This window comes from Miscanthus floridulus, chromosome 17 (genome assembly GCF_019320115.1).
Source record: "Miscanthus floridulus cultivar M001 chromosome 17, ASM1932011v1, whole genome shotgun sequence".
Classification (NCBI taxonomy): domain Eukaryota; kingdom Viridiplantae; phylum Streptophyta; class Magnoliopsida; order Poales; family Poaceae; genus Miscanthus; species Miscanthus floridulus.
Window position 1 is genome coordinate 91,654,568 of NC_089596.1, and position 20,029 is coordinate 91,674,596.

At 42.1% G+C, this 20,029-nt stretch overlaps 1 protein-coding gene across 4 annotated transcripts; it reads right to left on the bottom strand.

Moving 5' to 3' along the window:
* Window positions 1-688: 688 nt before the first annotated feature.
* Window positions 689-5,013, bottom strand: LOC136518767 (uncharacterized). 4 transcript variants are annotated; one of them, XM_066512460.1, is made up of 8 exons: window positions 4,832-5,013; window positions 4,592-4,740; window positions 4,422-4,499; window positions 4,082-4,145; window positions 3,577-3,955; window positions 3,428-3,486; window positions 2,293-3,255; window positions 1,660-2,223 (listed from the first exon to the last, which is right to left on the bottom strand). In XM_066512460.1, the coding sequence occupies exons 6-8, from the start codon at window positions 3,451-3,453 to the stop codon at window positions 2,016-2,018; spliced, it is 1,197 nt and encodes a 398-aa protein (XP_066368557.1). In that variant the 5' UTR covers window positions 3,454-3,486; window positions 3,577-3,955; window positions 4,082-4,145; window positions 4,422-4,499; window positions 4,592-4,740; window positions 4,832-5,013; the 3' UTR covers window positions 1,660-2,015. The 4 variants fall into 4 exon arrangements, 3 of the variants coding, with proteins under 3 accessions (XP_066368557.1, XP_066368558.1, XP_066368559.1); XM_066512461.1 differs by having other exon boundaries at window positions 3,428-3,955; window positions 4,394-4,499; XR_010774607.1 differs by lacking the exons at window positions 1,660-2,223; window positions 2,293-3,255; window positions 3,428-3,486; window positions 3,577-3,955 and adding an exon at window positions 689-943 and having other exon boundaries at window positions 4,094-4,145.
* Between the last annotated feature and the right edge of the window lie 15,016 nt (window positions 5,014-20,029).

The following is a 20,029-nucleotide window of genomic DNA, read 5'->3' on the forward strand; positions in this document are numbered from 1 at the left end:
ATATAAGCAAAGATACTAAAAAATGTACCAGACTCTATAATCATGTCTCCCTAAACAAATGTCATATTCAATTCAAAGTGTTTGAGCTGGAAAATATATAATCGATCAAATTCATAACCACACCACTTCAGGGTGGATCGGTCTCCTTATGTAATGCGCTGGCTCATAATATGTATCTGCAATGGTCACAAAGCAAGCAAGAGATAACCAATAAGCTCCAAGAACAAATGAACACAAGATGAAAAAGACGAAGAGCCTATGCCAGTTTCAGTGGCGGATGTAGGATGAGAACAGAGGGGAGGCTAAATAATGAAGATTTAGAGCTAGGGCTAGAGATTAATGGTGATTTAAGGCTAAGTAACCGTGGTCTAATGAAGAAATCATGCTTACTAGGGGAGGCTGTAGCCCCGGCAGCCCTCCTTTGGATCCGCCAGTTTATAAGGCATGAAATCGGTCAATCAATATGAGCATGGATATGGTTAAATCATCATATTAGAGAAAGAGGTTTCCATAGACTCAATGTAGTCATTTAAACTTTAAAGAGAGCAAGATTATGTACATACCATAGGCATAGCAAAGATGATACAATGGATTTGTTTTTTAATGACATCAAACTCTGAAAGGGTCTATGTAAATCAGTAGGTATCATGTATTATTTTTTAGCCTCTTTCTTTCAATTTCTTTTTTTCTTGTATGGGGAAAGTTTTTTTATCAAGCAAATCCTGTGGGTATGGGGAAAGTTTTTTTTATCAAGCAAATGCTATGACTAATAGAAGGAAATTGTAACTCCATAAATCATGTGAGATGGCCTAAAAGTAGACTTACATTTTTTTTTGTTCTGGAACTCGACGACAACTTACTTCAAAAAGTGTAGTAGAACACTTAAGGGGTCAAATTGGATGTATGAGACACTGGAGCAAGTGAAGAGTTGTGTAATCTTTGCCTACGAATCAAGTAGACATGTTTGTAAGAGTGTAAACCAAATTTAGAATACACCTATGAACCTACAAATACTACCTAGACAAATAGAATGGGATGAAAGAAAGAATGGATATTTAGAGAGATTTTGCCAGATTCAACCCTCGCATAACAAATTTGGATTCACTTATCAGTGACTATGCAGAACATACGAAAGATTAGAATTACTACTAATTGTTTATGTGAAGCATTTTCAAAAAAGTGTCATGACTGCATTTAGTGCAGGATCAAAAAGCAGGTACAATCCTTTTTTCTAATATTTTGAATGCTATGTAAACTAATGTGGAGCGCAGCCAATATGGTTTGTAGTAAACATCCAAAAAGTGACAATGCATTAGATTGTACGTAGTAGTATACATTAGATAGCTAGAATGAATTAGGAGCTGCACTTGTAACTGACATTGGCAGATTAGTAATGCTTACGAAAAGATTAACAACATTCAAAGTTGTAATGCATGTTTCGTACTAACTGCCACATGGATGATCTGAACATACATCGAACACCACTGATAATAGAGAAAAGGAAAAATTAGCTGAGTACCATTAAAAGATCCAATCTTTAGAAAAATACCATTAAAAGATTCAACTATAGAAAAATACCATTGAAAGCTTTCTACATCGTAGGCTTCTAGCACATCTGTTAACTCAACGTTAACTCCTGCTGAAAGGTTCATTTGAGCAACCTTTCACACCTGATTCATTTCAGCAAACACGTAAAAAAAAGCAAACACTGAGTAGCCCTCCAGACCTGACTGCAGCATATATGTTGTTGCCTTACCTAATCCCACAGGATATAACACTCGTCAAGGTAGAAATTTCAGCATGATTTCTTTAGAAGTTCTAGCAAGGTTTGTTTAGAAATTACACACATATATATAAGACCACAATTCACACACTACAGCATGGTTTCTCCAAAAATTTATCACAGAAATTTCAGCATGGTTTCTCTAAAAGTTTCAGCAAGATTTGTCCAGAAATTACACACATATATATAAGACCATAGTTCACACACTACAGTACTAATATAGCTAATTCATCTACTCAATGATGAGCCTCCGATTGATTCCACCAGGTGAGATTGCAGCCATCCTTCTAGTTGTTACACCTGGGCTAGTCGGAGAAATGGATGACATCCTTCTAATTGTTACACCCGGGCTTGAATGAGGCATTGGAGAGGGTTCAATAGCTGCTTTAGATGTCCTAGAATCAGTTGTGGAGGCTCCAACAGATTCATAGTTGTTTATCCTACATTTGAAAATTTGGATTGGTAAAACTACTTTTTGAGCACGTAAAAGAAACAAAATATTATATTACCTTTGTTTTTTCCCTTTTTTTGGACGAGGTGGTGGAAGTTCTTGTTCTAATTCAGCTTGAGTAGCATTACAACCCTTCTCTATATGTCCAAATTGAAAACACCTTTTGCATTGGTATGGTCCTCTTTTTCCTGGCTCTCCTCTAGCCTTTACTCTTTGTTTCCTTGGTCTACCAGCAGCCCTTTGTAGTGGTGGAGGAATCATTTCAAAACCAAGATTAACCTTTGGCCATTGAGACTTGTCATTCATAGGAGCGATTTGAAATTGGTAAGCCATCTTGAATCTCTCCACAGAATAGTAATCATGTACACATTCAGAATCAAAGTCCAGAACAGGCCTTGCCCTCTTTCTTTTCTGCAACTCCACTTCAATATTTTCTGTTGGCTGTGCATCATTAACTGCAGCATCAACTGGTTTTAAGTATCTCCACTCTTCATCTACTCCGGTTGGCTCATCCCCATCAGGGTCACACCCAACAGTCATGAAGTGCTCCTTCTCCTCCTCTTCAGGCATTGGTGGCCCTGCTATGGTTTCTCCATATTGTGGTATTTCTGCCCATTCAAATCCCTCAAATTCCGTCTTCTTCTCAACAACTGGCACTTCATTAGGCATGCCCTCACAATCCATGTTCACTGCAGGAGGCATCTCATCCCCCTCCACACGATTGCCCACTATCATCATAAATTTCACCAATTGAGATGCCCTTAGCAAGCTATGAAGCTGACCATCTGAAATTAATTTGTCTGTCCAATGCATCCCTTTTACAACCCAGAAATTTGCCTGCTGGTTGTTGTCCCATGCAAAGTGCGAAGCAATATCCTTCTCTAGATTAATGACTGAATATTTTTTTGAATCAACAACCCAGCTTACATCTCTGCCCCTATTGTAGACCTTTTTACCATGTACAATACTAAAGTATGAGTTCACTGTGACCTCTACTCTACAAGCATTCTTTGGATCAATCCTGTGATATGCAGCCCGAAACACATAGAACAAAGGGAAAACAGTAAGGCCCAATTTCACAAAAATAAATCAGGTCCTCATTCAGTACGTTTAGATAGCTATGTCCACCCTAAAAAAAACCCAGCAAAATAGATACAAATTGAAAGAATGTAGAATGTGTCCAAGGAGATTACCCTTCTGGAATTTCAGTAGCATCCATCTTCAATCAAATCCCTAATCTCTTGTCATAGCACTACAAAATCCCCAATACCTAGGGTTCAGACCATGAGAAGAGGACAAAAAGAATGGAGAACAAGAAAAGTAGGGAAGAAGAGGGGCTCACCATGGAGGATAGGCCTGTGAAGTCACTACCACTGCTGTCGTCGCCGAGGGGAGGAGCGCTGTCGCCGAGGGGAAGACCGTCGCTGCGAGAGAAAGAGCGCCGCTCGAGGTCACGCTCAGGTCCGAGACCTTCTCAGGCTGCGTGCGTTTCTGCTGTTGGCTCTGTTCTTTTTTTATTTTTCCCTTCAGCTAACGTGCAGTAAACGGGGATGGTAAAAGATATAACGGAGAAAGCTTTCCATGCTACTTTTCTGCAGTTGAATGTTTCGGTGGTAGTTTTCTAACGATCGGATCTTTTAATGGTACTGAGCTAATTTTCCCTAGAGAAAAAACATGTATGCGTGTGTGGGCTTTTATAATCCTATATGTGTAGCTTGCATCTGTGCACATAGATATTGAATTAGAAAGATGAGTAAGCACATATCGAAGAATACAAACACGAATTAGTTCAAAGGTGCAAAGGTAGCATAGTATAACTTTAAAGAGTCAGAAAAGTAAATGCTCACCGAAGAGCAGACCTTTAAATTGTTCCTACTGCTGTGATCATGGAAGCAATCTTTCAAACAGAATCTGCAGGTACATGAACAGACCAGTCTATTTAGTATATCTTTCATTGCATATAAGGATACAACGAAGGATCATATGAACACATGTGACCAGGTCCTGTAAAGCTTATATGATGATTCCAGTTAGTTTCTTTAATACATAAACTACACAGGAAGCATAGCACATGGACCTAAATTTAGGTTATTAGAACTTTAAACATTTAGGGAAACTAATATGAAAACCTGATATGAAGGTAAGGAGAGGCAGCAGACCATAATGGCGCAATTGTCCTCTACGGACCTTTCAAGGTAGTCCAGGCTAAAGAGGAGCATACATGCAGAGGGCCTCCATAGCCTCGATAATATTCCACATCACCAGCTACAGATCCATATCGCAGGCAACCCAGAATTAGTTGGTACAAAATAACTAAACAGCCAACACATATAAATTGAATCCCAGGAAGCACAAACCTGGCGTACTTGCTGTAATGCAGATGACCTTGGCGTGGTGGGCGTTTGCAGATTGAACACCATATCAACTGGCACGCACAACAATTGAGCACCACGAAGCTGCGCAACGGCCTACCTCATGGTGACCTATGAAGCAAGTCGAACAGTACCTACAACACAAATGAAGGCATTCAGAAAAAAAAATCGAACTACCGGTGTACCAAATTGGAGCAGGAAGGCAGCCCTAGGGCACGTGATGACCTCCGTTTCTCTTACTGAGCAGCAACGACGGGCGTGGGGTCCCGAGTTCCTCCCAGGGTGTGGCGACGGTGTCCCGCTGCTGCTGTGCACCGCCATGGAGGTCCACTGTGAGGCCCATCGCACCGCGCCTCCGCGAGTGCTGAGCAAGATCCGAGTGTGAGAGGGAAGGAGAGAGAGAGGGAGAGGGAGGGGCGGCGTGGGGGGAGAAGCGGAGGGCGCATGGTGGAGGTGGAGGATGACATGAGGGGAAGAGGCGAATGGTGCGCGATGGAGGTGGACGATGACTCGAGGGATCAGATCGATCATGAGAGGGAAGGAGAGAGAGAGAGAGGGAGAGGGAGGGGTGACACAGAGGAGATGCTGAGGGCATGCCATGGAGGTAGATGACTACATGAGTGGGAGAGGTGAAGGGCGCGCGACGGAGGTGCAGGACGGCCTAAGGGATTGGTGGCAGCGACGCTAAGGGAGGAGAATCAGGATAGGAATAGGAATGAGGCGACGGTCGTGAGGTCTAGGATGGCCGACTTTTTGTTTCTATTTCTGAGCTAATGGTTTGCGAGGCAGGCCACACATCTAGGCATGGATGGCACGTGTGGCTTCATACGTGAGGTGGGAGGTGGCATTGAAACAGTAAAATAGTATCGAATGGTGACCGTCGGATGGCCAGATCGGACGACCAAGCGTGTGGCTGGGCACTGTAGGACTGTGATGGCTGAGAAACTAAAGATTTGATTAGATTAGATTTGATATGATGATATGATATGATATGATATGATGATATGATATGATGAGCTAAACTATTAGCTCGATCCGGAGCCAACATATTGCCGAGCTCGCTTGCAAGTCATGGTTTTTCTAGAGTCAATCTATCCAACACTCGGTTGTTGGCACACACCATTTTCCCCCATTATACTGTTCATAATCTTCCTCTCCCCGCCACCGCCCCGCCCTTGGCACAAATCACAAATTACAAGCACAAGTAACAAATTATAAATCACAACTATTTTTTCTATAAAAGGACAAGGACAAAATTTGGTGGGTGGCGTCGGAGTTGGGGAAGAAGAAGTTTGTCGGAGTTGGGGAAGATGCCTGGCGGGCGTTGCAGCATGGGGGATGGCGGCGCGAGCATGGGCGGGTGTGGGTGCGGCGGCGGCACAGGCACGGGCGGGTGCAAGCGTGGCGACACACGGCCAAAAAAAATCAAGTGTCCAAAGTTGCTAAACACACGGTTGTTGCATAGCTTTTTTGTTTTTTAATCCTACCCTTACTAGGAGAAGAACACCGAGGAAAAGAAATGCGGACCTTATTTTAGCCCTTAAGATGATGTTGGATTCTAGGTGGCCCAGCCCATCTGTGGCAATTGGCAAGGAAGCTTGCTTATGGGCCAACTAAATTAGGCCTAAAGACTCAAGATTTGGCCCATCTACTATAGGTTATTAGCCTTTTTGTCAGCCCAATAGCAACTAAAGGCTCCCACTCGCACAATACATGTAGGCTGCAGTCTAGAGGTCCATTCAGAATTTCAGGATCCGTTTGGTTGGCCTCTAATTCTTGCCCAACGAAAACCATGGTAAGCTAGAACTTAGCCTTGTCAAAGTTAGGGAAAAAAAAGTTAGGGAAAAAACATAGATATGCATTTGGTTGAGTGCCATAGCAATAATTTTTTGAAAGATCCGGTTACTAGTAGTGCTGGCGCCCGGACATCCGGACAAGACGCGCCTACACTTCACCCATGCGCTAGCTCGACGAGGCGTCTGCACCCAACCCAACCCCATGCGGAGTCTGTGCCCTGCTCGACCCCTCACGCCCCCTCTAGTAGCTGCAACAGGCGGGTGACATTACAACATGTGCAAACACCTGATCTACTTTTGAAACATCCAGATGCAACAATTGCAAGATACGTCTGAAGATAGATGAAACACTTGAAACATGCTTCTGAAACAATTGAACAAAAACACCTGAAAAATACTTGAAAACCATTGCAAACATACGCAATATCCAGATAAAACACCTACGACATATGTGTGAAACATATGCAACATCCAGATAAACACACTTGCAACATACGTCTAAAAACACAGATGAAACAATGGGAACAGACACTTGCAACATACGTGTACAACCATTGCAACATATGCAACATCCCCGATCTACTTTTGCAACATTCGTTGAAATACTTGAAACATACACTTGCAACATGTACTTTCAGCGCAACATCTTCTTGCTACTTGGGAGAATGGAGGCTCATCGGCGTTGAAAGGGACCATGAGACCTAAGAGGGAGGGGGGTGAATTAGGCAACTTAAAACTCTAACTCTAAACTATGGCCTCTTTTCTACCCTTAGCAAAACCTATGCAAAAGATAAACTATCTAAATATGAAACTACGGTTTTGCTAGTATGTTGCTATCTCTACCGCAAAAGGAGTTATGCAACCTAGGTTCCAAACCTATCAACTAGCCTATCACTAAGCTAGGAAAGTAAAGCACACACTAAGATTGCAATGTAAATGCGAAAGCTAAAGAGTGAGATAGAGATATGCAAACTCCTGTCGACGACTCCGATATTTTTACCAAGGTATCAAGAAGCACACAAGCTTCCCTCTAGTGCTCGTTGGAGCCCCTCACAAGGAATTCTTCGCAAGGGCCAAGCTCCCAATCGGGTAACTCTGTGGATAGCCTCGGGCCTTCCCCATGCGCAAGTGGGTCTCTGACGTGCCTTTCGGCAAGCCTCTCCCGGATGCTCCCCGCTGTCTTCACTATCAAGCTTCTAGCCGAAATGCCACGGGCCTTGTTCCCTTCGGTACACGGTGGCGGTCACACCACAAACGCGGTTGGTGTGATCTCATAAGACTACAAGCCCCTCTGATGTACAACAATGATGCGTGCAAGCACCGAGTGGTAAGAGGTATGCAAACCTCACTAAACACTAGGCCTAAACCTAGAGCAAGCGCATAAGCGGTGGTCTAATCAACCTAAGCACTTAGCAAAGCTCCTACGCTAATCACCAAATGTATCACTAAGCACTATGCAAGTGGAGATCACTAAAATGGTGTATCAACACCCTTGGTATGTTTCCTTAACTCTCCACATCTCAAATGGCCAGTTGGGGGGTCTATTTATAAGCCCTACCGAGAAAGTAGCCGTTGGGGGCAAAACCCGGCTTTCTACTACTGACCGAATGATGCTATCGTCCTGACCAGACGTGTCTGGTTGTCCTGACCGTTAGAGCATGCGCGTTGATCGGACTCTAGGCCAAGTCCGGTCTCACTCGATCGGACGCATCCGGTCACGCTAGCGCCGCTCTAGAACCTCTCTGGACTTGATCAAACGCTGTACTTTGTGCATCCGGTCGTCCAGTGCTGCTGCATTCGGTCATGCTGAAAACATTGCCGTGACGAAGAACAATGTCATCGGTGCGTTCGGTCACTGCTTCGCTCAACGTCCGGTCACAGCTGCTGACGCCTGCTGTTGCCGAGCAACTAATCAAACACTTTCGGTCCCTATAGGGGCCGCATCTAGTCACCTCTGTCGAGCTCGTTTCTTTGCGATCTTGCGTCCGGCTTGGTTTCCATCTTTGTGCTTGGACTATGCTTGATATCTTATGTCTTCTCTTGTGCTTCTAGGGTCTTACTTATGGTGTTGATCGTGGGATCATCATGTCGCCTTTGTCCAAGTCACGTCTTACACCCTATTGAACTACAAAACAATTACTTGCAAATTTATTAGTCCAATTTGGTTGTGTTGGTCATCAAATACTAAAATCCAAAGTAAATGGGCCTAGGGTCCATTTTCCTTACAGGCGTGCCAGAGGCAGTAGGCCGGTGGCGGTGGCTCTGCAACATGGCAGAGAGGCAATGGCTGCACAACTAGGAGATGGCAGCCACGTGCCATGCTGTCCTACAGCAGTGTCTCAGTGGCGCGGAGCTCACCGCTCTGGTGGAGAAGGCTGCGACAGGTGTAGGGTCGAGATGGCGGACTAGGGGGGTGAATAGTCCTTTCAAAATTAATTGCGTCGGCTAACCGAAATAAGTGCAGAATTAAAACTATCGGTCTAGCCAAGACTATATCCCTCTATCTAAGTTCACAAGCACCTTATAAAGATCCTAATAAGGCAACAAAGGTGCTGGGCTAGCTAGTGCTCACCTAACCAATTCTAGCTTGCAAGGTCACGCAAACCTATGCATCTAGTACTTCATGCAAACCAGGGAGCACCTACACAATCTAGTGATGCAAAGCGCACAAAGCCTAAGCTCACTAGCAATTCTCAATAACAAGGCTACACAAGCCAAATTATAGAGCACAAAATACTTAGCTACACAAACTAAGCAATGTGACTAACAAGGTTACTAAAACCTATATATATAGCTATAAGTTGCTAGAAACTGGTTTTGGAAAACAAAAACCTTTGTTTTAAATACACATGTGGCAATTAATGTTGAATCTTGCTCTGATGCTAGCTAATGGAAACGGGGATCCCTGATCTTCTATCAAGGTAGTGATAACTATCAGTTGTGGCAGAGAATGACACACCGATCCTGACTTCAGATCGAAAGATCGAACCCTGCAATCTTAGCACCATAACTCCTCTAGGTTATCAACCTAGACACGGATCCAGTTGACCTCACCAAGAAGGCTAATCCCTACCTATGCAACGAAGAACACAAGCAAGAATAAGAAAGAAAGCAACCAAATTACAGATGATTGATTAATCATCACGAAGTTGGGGTCTCACAAATCGATGAACGGCTGAAACTGTTCTTGATAGATTAATCTAAGCAAAACCCCAAAACCTAATGACAGCAGTGGCATATGATTATAAAGGTCTTAGGGTCATCGCCTACCTAGGATGCGCCTCCTAATGGGCCCAAACACGATACACAGGTCCAATGGACCAAAAGACGGATGTCACAGCACCCTGGACAGATTCTAGATGCTGACTCGTTTCGATGATTCCTGTTGATTCTGAAGGTATTTTGATATGAGCACTACTTGGATTGGCTTCCTTATCAAATTAGCTTTCCAACCATATATGGATCATTGAAAACAGAGTCTGGATGCGTCCTGGGTGACCAGTTTAAGGCAGACTGGTCCTGGAGGCCGATGCAGACTCGAAATCATGTTGGACCGGGCCTCCGGTTTCTGTTGAACGTCCTTGCTGGTCATCAATGCCTCCACCTCTTCCTCTAAGTCCCTCATGACCCTCTCCAATGTTCCTAAGCAAGATAAGATCATTAGGTAGTAGTCTATTCTCAAAAGTATGAAAAGGATCGCTTAAGAACGAGCTTACCTCTAAATTGAGTTGACACGTTCGAGCCCGGGTCATTGGGCCTTGCATAACGGTTGGAGGATCAGCGGGTACATCCAAAGGAGTGATGTCCTCATCATCCTCCCCCTCTTGAAACTGAGTCATCCTCGACTCAAGCTCATCTTCTTCTCCCAAATAAGGCTTCAAATCTGCAATGTTAAAGGTGAGACTAACCCCAAACTTAGGTGGCAACTCAAGTTTGTAGGCATTATCATTTATTTTCTCAATTATCTTATAAGGACCAGCTGCTCTTGGCATTAATTTAGACTTATGCAGCTCAGGAAATCTATCTTTTTTTCAAATGTAACCAAACCAAATCACTCGGTTTAAGTTTAATTTCTTTTCTACCTTTACTACCAGCAATTCTATACTTTTCATGCATTCTTTCAATATTTCCTTTAGTTGTTTAGTGCAACTTACGAATGAAATTAGCATGCTCTCTAGCATCACTATGTGTTCTTTTAGTGGTAGGTAAAGGCAAAAGATCAATAGGAGCGTGAGGGTTAAAACCATACACTACCTGAAAAGGACTTACCTTGGTGGTGGAATGTTCCGCCCTGTTATATGCAAACTCCACATGCGGCAAACATTCTTCCCACATCTTCAAATTGCGCTTCAAAATTGCTCTCAACATGGTGGACAATGTTCGATTCACTACCTCAGTTTGCCCATCAGTTTGGGGATGACATGTTGTAGAAAACAACAGCTTGGTCCCCAATTTATTCCACAAAGTGCGCCAAAAATGACTCAAGAATTTTGCATCGCGATCTAAAACAATAGTAGAAGGCATACCATGCAAGTGAATGATTTCTTAAAAGAAAAGATCAGCAATATGAACAACATTGTCGCTCTTATGACAAGGAATAAAATATGCCATCTTAGAAAAATGATCAACCACCACAAAAATACTATCCCTCCCCCTCTTAGTCCTTGGCAAACCCAACACAAAATCCATAGATATATTAGCCCAAGGAGTAGAAGGAACAGGAAGAGGCATATACAAACTATGTGGGTTCAACCGCGACTTAGCTTTTTGACATGTGGTGCACCGAGCCACGTACCGTTCTACATCTCGCCTCATCCTAGGCCAAAAGAAATGTGTGGACAGCACCTCCTCTGTCTTCTTGGCTCCGAAATGTCCCATCAATCTGCCTCCATGTGCCTCCTGCAACAACAAAAGACGAACGGAGCCAACTGGAATGTATAGGCGGTTAGCTCTAAACAAAAACCCATCATTGATCATAAACTTATTCCATGTATGTCCTTCTCTATAATTTAGCAACACGTCCTTAAAATCAGGATCAAGCGCATATTGTTCTTTTACTGATTCAAGCCCAAAAATCCAACAATCAAGTTGGGACAGCAATGTATATCATCTAGACAAAGCATCAACAATCACATTATCCTTCCCTTTCTTGTGTTTGATAATATAAGGAAAAGATTCAATAAATTCAACCCATTTAGTAGGGATGAAAACGGTATGGATATTTTCTGACCGTATTCGAAACCGAATCCGTTTAGAGGGGTTGAGATCTGTCCGTATCCGAGTCCAGATATCCAACATCCGATACCATATCTATATCCAAATACTCAAATCGCATATTTATGATGTCGATATCCAATCGTATCCTATCCGACATAGTTGACACTATCCGTATTCGAATCTAAATCCGGACAAAAATATGAAAACAAATGTAATATCGGTGATATCCGTCCGTATCTGATTCGTTTTCATCCCTACCATTTAGCATACCTATGATTCAGATTATGTTGAGAGCGAAGATACTTAAGTGATTCATGATCAGAATGAATAATAAATTCTTTAGGCCACAAATAATGATGCCATGTCTCTAAAGAACGAACAAGTGCGTACAATTCCTTATCATACGTGGAATAATTAAGAATAGGACCATGCAATTTTTCACTAAAGTAAGCAATGGGTTTACCATCTTGCATCAAAACACCCCCAATGACAACTCTACTAGCATCACATTCTAGCTCAAAAGTCTTACCAAAATTTGGAAGTTGCAGCAATGGTGCGTGTGTGAGCTTGTCCTTCAAAGTGTCAAAGGACTCCTCATGTGCCTTTTCCTAATGAAACACCACCCCTTTCTTTGTCAACTCATGCAACGGGGCAGCAATGGTGCTGAAATCTTTGACGAAGCGGCGGTAGAATCTTGCAAGACCAAGAAAACTCCTCACCTATGTGACGGTTTGGGGAACCAGCTAGCTCTTTATGGCTTCAATTTTCATCTCGTCCACCTCAATTCCCTGTGGAGTTACAACATAGCCAAGAAAAGAAACTCGATCCGTACAAAAGATGCACTTCTCAAGGTTACCAAATAAACGTACATCACATAAAGCATTAAAAACAACACGTAAATGATCCATATATTCATCAAAAGACTTGCTGTAAATCAATATATCATCAAAGTAAACTACCACAAAATGACTAATAAAATCTCTTAAAACCTCATTCATTAAGCGCATGAAAGTGCTAGGTGCATTTGACAAATCAAAAGGCATTATTAACCACTCATACAACCTGAATTTGGTTTTAAACGCAATTTTCCATTCATCTCCAAGTTTCATTCTAATTTGATGGTAGCCACTTCGCAAGTCAATCTTGGTGAAAATTATAGAACCACACAACTCATCAAGCATGTCGTCTAGCCTAGGAATAGGATGACGATACCGAATAGTAATATTATTGATGGCTCTACAATCAACACACATACGCCAAGTTCCATCTTTCTTAGGAACCAAAAGTATAGGAATGGCACAAGGACTAAGGCTTTCACATACATACCCACGGTCCAAAAGGTCTTAGACTTGCCGCTGAATTTCCTTAGTCTCCTCGGGATTGGTTCGATAGGCAGCACAGTTGGGCAAGGTTGCTCTCAGAATCAAATCGATTTGATGCTCTATCCCTTTCATAGGTGGTAGCCCCAAGGGTATCTCAGCTGGAAAAATATCCTCATACTCCTACAAAAGGTTAGTGACAACAGGAGGCACCGAGCTAACAATATCATCAAGCGAAAACATAGCTCGTTTGCATACTAAAGCATAGCAAATATCATCATCAGAAATTTCAGCAAAGTCACATTTTGTTGCAAGCATAACACCACCCTTCAATTTAATCCCCTCAGCCTTAGAAATAGATGTAGACTTATCCTTTTTAGGTGGGAGAATAAAATTAGCAACTTGCTAATTTTTAGATTGAACATCGTTCAAACTAGCAGCGCGTTCTCTATCAGCTTATATAATTTGAGCAGGGGTCAAAGGTACCAAAGTAATTTTCTTTCCTTTATGCTCAAAGGTGTATTTATTACTTCTACCATGGTGTGTAGCATCATTATCATGTTCCCAAGGACGACCCAATAAGAGTGAACAGGCTTGCATAGGTACCACATCACAATCAATAGAATCAGCATAAGAACCAATGGAAAATGAAACTCTGCAAGTTTGTGTTACCTTTGCTTTTCCAGAATCATTTAGCCACTGAATATGGTATGGACGTGGGTGTGGGTGTGTGGTGAAGCTAAGCTTCTTGACCAAATTAGAACTCACCAAATTATTGCAGCTACCTCCATCAATATTGACACGTGCTTGACGGTTGCTGATGATGAAGAAAATCGAGAACAAGTTATGGCGTTGTAGCTTCTTAGGTTGTTGGACTTGTGAGCTGAGCACCCGCTATATAATGATGCTCCTATAGGCCATCGTGGCCTCGTCACCAAGGACTTCGCCATCCTCCTCATCTACATCTTGGTCTTCTTCATCCTCAATGTCAGAGGTGCTGATGTAACAATCTTCTGTAGCAATATATGCCCGCTGACTTAGGCAGTCCTTCTGCACATGACCAATGCCATGGCAGCAGTGGCACTGAATGCCCAAAGTGCATCCCGTTGATGCAACGGATGAGGCACTCTTGGCAGGCACCTGCAAAGAATTTTTATCTGATACCACTTAATGGAAATGGGGATCCCGATCTTCCGTCAGGTAGTGATAACTATCATTGTGGCAGAGAATGACAAACCGATCTAGCTTTAGATCGAAAGATCGAACCCTGCAATCTTAGCACCACAACTCCTCTGGTTATCAACTGAGACACGGATCCGGTTGACCTCGCCAAGAAGGCTAATCCCTACCTGTGCAATGAAGAACACAAGCAAGAACAAGAAAGAAAGCAACCAAATTGTAGATGATTGATTAATCTCACGAAGTTGGGGTCTCATAAACCGATGAATGGCGAAACTGTTTTTGACAAATTAATCTAAGCAAAACCCCAAAACCTAATGACGGTGATGACATATAATTATAAAGGTCTTAGGGTCATCACCTACCCTAGACGCGCCTCCTAATGGGCCCAAACACGATACACGGTCCAACGGACTAAAAGACGGTGTTGCAGCACCCTGGCAGATTCTGGACACTAACTTGTTTTGATGATTTCCATTAATTCTTAAGGTATTTTGATGTGATACCACTTGTATTGGCTTCCTTATTAAATTAGCTTTCCAATAATATGTGGATTGTTGAAAATGGAGTCCGAATGCGTCCTGGGTGACCAGTTTAAGGCAGACTAGTCCTGGAGGTCGATGCAGACTCGAAATCATGTTGGACCGGGCCTCTGGTTTCTGTTGAACATCCTTGCTGGTCATCAATGCCTCCACCTCTTCCTCTAAGTCCCTCATGACCCTCTCCAATGTTCCTAAGCAAGATAACATCATTAGGTAGTAGTCTATTCTCAAAAGTATGAAAAGGATCGCTTAAGAACGAGCTCACCTCTAAATTGAGTTGACGTATTTGAGCCCGGGTCATTGGACCTTGCATGACGATTGGAGGATCAGCGGGTACATCCGAAGGAGTGATGTCCTCATCACCAGCTGTAACAGAACCAACCAATTTATAAGAGCACAAGTACAATGGTAGCCCGCAAGTGGTCGCACTGTCATACTTGAGCCCATATAAACCCGGTAGTCCATCGAGTACCACAAAGGGTCTCGATTAACCATCAACATACAACCAAGATCATACATAATTTAACATACATGTCACACGTTACATAAAGTTCATAAATACAGTTCATCCATCAGAGTACAAATTAAAGTTATTACAAACCATGTTTAGGTAAGATAGTAGTGGAAGCAAATTAAAAGTTTGAAACCAACATCTGTAATATTGTTTAAATATAGTGCCAGCTCATGATCACACTTCCACAAAAGCATAATGGAGGGATTAATAAGAGATGCCTGCCCAGGGCTTGCTCCTCATCCATGGTGGGACAGAAGCAGTTCTTGTAATAGCCATGATAAACTATACCATCTGCAATAATGGGAATAAAACCCTGAGTATAAGAAGGTACTCAACTAGACTTACCCGTCATAAACCAAAAATAAAGTGACTCTAAGGATTATGCAAGGCTTTATAAGTGGAGCTAGCTTGACAACATTTTGCATAAAAAATGACTAATTCAGTTATACATTTATAATTCAGTCATCAAGTTAATTATAGCTATTCATCTCTAGATTAGCAACTAACCTGTGTCAAACATGTGGTATATCATTTAGTAGCATAACAATAGTAACCATAGCTGGTATAAAAATTCTATGTTTATATGAACCATCATATTCTATAACACAGTTACTACGATGTTGAGGCTAGCCAAGTTTCTCGCTGTCCGGGAGAGATGGCGATTCGAATCGATTTCAACCAGCTGTGAATTTATTCCTAACACAAACCCAGGCAGACCAGATCAATGGTCACCTTAGGTCACCTTTGGTACAACTCAGGTCCACATTTTGTGGGTTCACCCAGCGCCGCACAATCAGGAACAACCAGCTGCCAGAACGTTCAGGCCTAACCTGCCCTTGGGCTCACGCCTGGCTCCCTGCACATCCTTTTACCATCCAAAGTGCGCACTTTTACAGAATGGGGCCTAGCCTAAGTTTAGCTACTCGGCTTCATGGTCGGAACGAGTTATCCAGCTAGCTAAGTGAGAGGCACAGATGGAATCACATGAGTACCCACAGTGGTACGGTCCTTAATCTCGACAAAAGTACCAAGAACGGTACGGTCCTTAATCGGCACAGATGGAATCACATGAGTCAACCTACGCATAAACTCCGCCTGGCCTCTATTTACATTACCCCATGGTTCTTTTCCACGATAGCAAATATAGCCAACCATGCTTTGGTATCCACCTATATCTCGCAGATGACAGGAAATCATTCGGCTTCTACTGGTCTAAGCATGGCTAATTATAAATTTGATCCTAGACCTACACAGGGTTAAAGGGGTATATATCTAGACAAGGTGGTTCTATGCATCAAGTGGTTTCAATTCAACTCATATCACCTAATGCATCAACATAAAAGGACTTAAGTAAAGTTTTGTAAAACATAGGAGACTTAGAATGCTCCAAAGCTTGCCTTTGAGGAAAGAGGTTGGCCTATGATCCGAGCACTTAGGGAGGTCCTCAAGAGTTTGCTCCTCTCCTTCTAGAGCTATGGCCTGAGGTGTCTCCTGCTGTTCCTCCTCTTCTTCTTCGTTGAACTCCAAAAGAGTTATCCCCTCGGACAATCCTATATGCATGATCATGGAATAAGATATCATGGATGCATATATAACGACATGTATAATGTGATATGATGTGATGAATGCATCTTCATAAGTGTTCTCAGCAGCATTACATTAAGGTGATAACAAGTTACATCTTATTTTACTGACTATGTGTATATCTCTTCTCTAGTAACTAAACAAATTCTTATCTAAGCAAGTTTTCTAGACTGCAAGACAGCAGCCAGTGGTTTTGACCATAACTAGAGGTATACAAATCAAAATAATATGGTTGTAGACTTTCTGGAAATGTTATGAAATTTCCTACAACTTTCTTTTAATCATATTAATGTGATTCAGTAGTTATCTAAGTTAAACAATTCAATCATTTAGATCTGCCTAGAGAGCAAGCATTTCTGGCAGCAGAATTCTAACAACTATAATTCTTAAACCATATGGCTTATGACTATGAAAATTTAACACAAGGTATATAAGTAAGTTATCTACAACTTTGTTATTAACAAGTTTTATAGAAAGGATCATTATCATCGTAGAATCGTCACCACAACAAAAACTATACATGCAACCATCTAGTTGAATTATAAGACAATAATTAACTAGCTGCCTATAAACAAATACTTCTAAGCCTCACTAACAGTATCAACAGATTATATGCATCACACACACCACAAAAAACATTATGGTTAAGCCTACCTAATTCATTTATATTCATTTATTAATTTCCTTAGATAATAAGGTGATTTAAAGGATAAATATTTTTAGAGCTAAATAAATTCTAGAAAAATACAGTAGGCTACACATGATCCTAGTAGTCTACTGTACAAATTTCATGCTACTTGGACAAATATAGCTACCTCTACAAAAATGACAAATTACATATGCTTATTTTAGCAAAAATAGTTTAGCATAGTGAAAAGCGTCAAGCAACAGATTTAATATTTTTCTTACTTTTCTCCTAGCATGAGAATACTGTGTAAAAATTTGCATGATCATATGATTCTATATTTTTACCCCAATTAATTTCACTAGAATCTAGCAATTAATTAAGATTAAATAGGAAGACCATATTACCAGTATGGTTACTATTGGTTTCATATTTTTCTACCTAGATCATGTTAACACAAGACCAACAAAATTGGAATCACAATTTTATCACCTTCCTAGCTCAAGTTATGCAATTTACAAGATATAAACTACTTTAAAAGCACTTATCTTGCTCAATTTAATTGTCCTAGAAAAATACCCTAAATAGTAGCTTTAATATTTTTATCAAATAGTACACTTCATGATGAATCCAACAAAATTTGGTTCACCCCATTTGGACACACCTAGCTCTAGATATGAATTTTTGAAGTTTGTAACTAAATATGTGAAAAATTAATAAAGAAATCAAATTTCAAATCGGGCGCTATAGCTAGGTGCACCCGGTGTATACACCCCGCTGTGACTGACGACTAGGCCCCGTGGTCAACTCGGCCCCACGCGATAGAGAGATAGAGCAGAGCACCGGCTTGACCGGCGAAAAGCTCGGCAACGGCGAGGTCACCGGCGACGAGGTCGGCACCAACGTGTTCCCCATCCTATTCCGCATCTATAGGTGTGGCAGAACCGCCTAATTTAATACCTCACAGGAGTGCTTGTCTTCCGTTAGACACTAAGCACTCAGGGGAGAACACTAGATTACTCGGTTCCGTCGGACACACCCCAGGGGAGAACCCTAAAATCCACATTTTTGCCACCAGAATCACAAATGAGAGAATAAAGCTTACATCATTCGTAACCATTTCTTACATCACTTTTAATACAACATCAGAGTATAATATTTATTAATATAATAGCGGAATGAAATCATGTTATCAGAGTTATAAATAATTTAATTGAACAGCAGAATAGAAACATGTGAACAGAGTTACAGCAGAAATAAACATCTATTAATGACATGGTGAAGTATTGATATATACACTACGACAACAGATTATGAACTTTCATTTATAAAAGCATTTGGTGAGGGTTATAAATAAAAACTATGATCGCAACGTAAAGGAAATCCTCTCTGAGCCCACCAGGAGGAATCCACACACAAGAGTCAACTCTAGCATCCACCTGTCACCTGCAACAGGGGGAATAAAACCCTGAGTACTCAATTGTACTCAGCAAGACTTACCCGGCAGGAGAAAAGAAAAGACTCCAAGGATATGCAAGGCTATCAGGTTTGTGGGTTTATTGCATTTGCAGGAAGCATTACTAAGCGTTCGTCCTTATGTTCGATTTTTATTAATAGCCGCATTGGTTCATTAACTAACCATTCTATATAAGCACCTGTGCTACTTTCAAGCAGGTGGTAAGCAATCAGATTTCCTTTGTCCATCTTTCATCTTTCATCTTTCAGTTCTTACTACGATGCTAAACCGTAGACAAGCCGTACCGGATAGCCCGGCGATTCGCGAATCAATGCCCCCAGCTGGGTACCCCGAAAACACACGCCCCGCTTGTACCCCAGGCACAAGCAGGACCGACCCATCACTCTCCTATCCCAGGTGTCCAGGTCCCCGTCCAAACTGGGACTCCAAGCCCCCGCCCCTGAGTCCCGGACTCAGTGCGGTGCAAGGACCTCCTCCACCAAAATAAAACCCTGACAGTCGGTCCGGAAAGAGCCGGATCCGCGACAAGAGAGCAACAAGTCTTCCAAGCGCCCATACACCAGTATGTGCTCGGGATAATAAGTCTGTGACCTGCCTAGAGTCATATGCACGATCGGTCCTTAATCGACCAGACAGGGAAAAACGGTGTAACCAAGCTATGACCCGCCTCCGCGGCGACACAACTCTTACACCCACCAATACCCAAACCATATCCCTGCCCGGTCACCATTTTCCTTTCCACCATTTTATATATTCCAAGTGATAGGAATCCAATAATATATTTCCTATCTCTCGCGAGTGACAGGCAATCACTCGACTTCTACCAGAGTCCTGTAGCATAGCATTCTACACGATCCTGTCATACTAGTAAGACTCATGGGACGAAGATATATATGCAAGTGGTTTCATTCAACTCCTTGAAACTTAATGCACAAATATAATTTAAACTGCAGAAAGTAGGGGTTATGCACCGGGGCTTGCCTGGGTAAGATATATTAAAAAGTTAGTATCTGCATCTTCAGATCATCCACCATCAGCTGAATAACAAGCCCATTGCATCATCTCCTGGAGAGAATACCATCACACCATCTTCGGAGTCCCAATCATCCTTCAATTGATCCGTTGATCCATCATCGTACCTATATGATATGCATGCGATGCAATACAAAG

Coding starts and splice junctions, on each gene's coding strand:
- LOC136518767 (XM_066512460.1), bottom strand. CDS start 3,453: ATGGATGCTACTGAAATTCCAGAAGG. Junction 3,256..3,427: donor GCTACTGAAATTCCAGAAGG/GTAATCTCCTTG, acceptor TGCATATCACAG/GATTGATCCAAAGAATGCTT. Junction 2,224..2,292: donor AAAAAAGGGAAAAAACAAAG/GTAATATAATAT, acceptor TTTCAAATGTAG/GATAAACAACTATGAATCTG.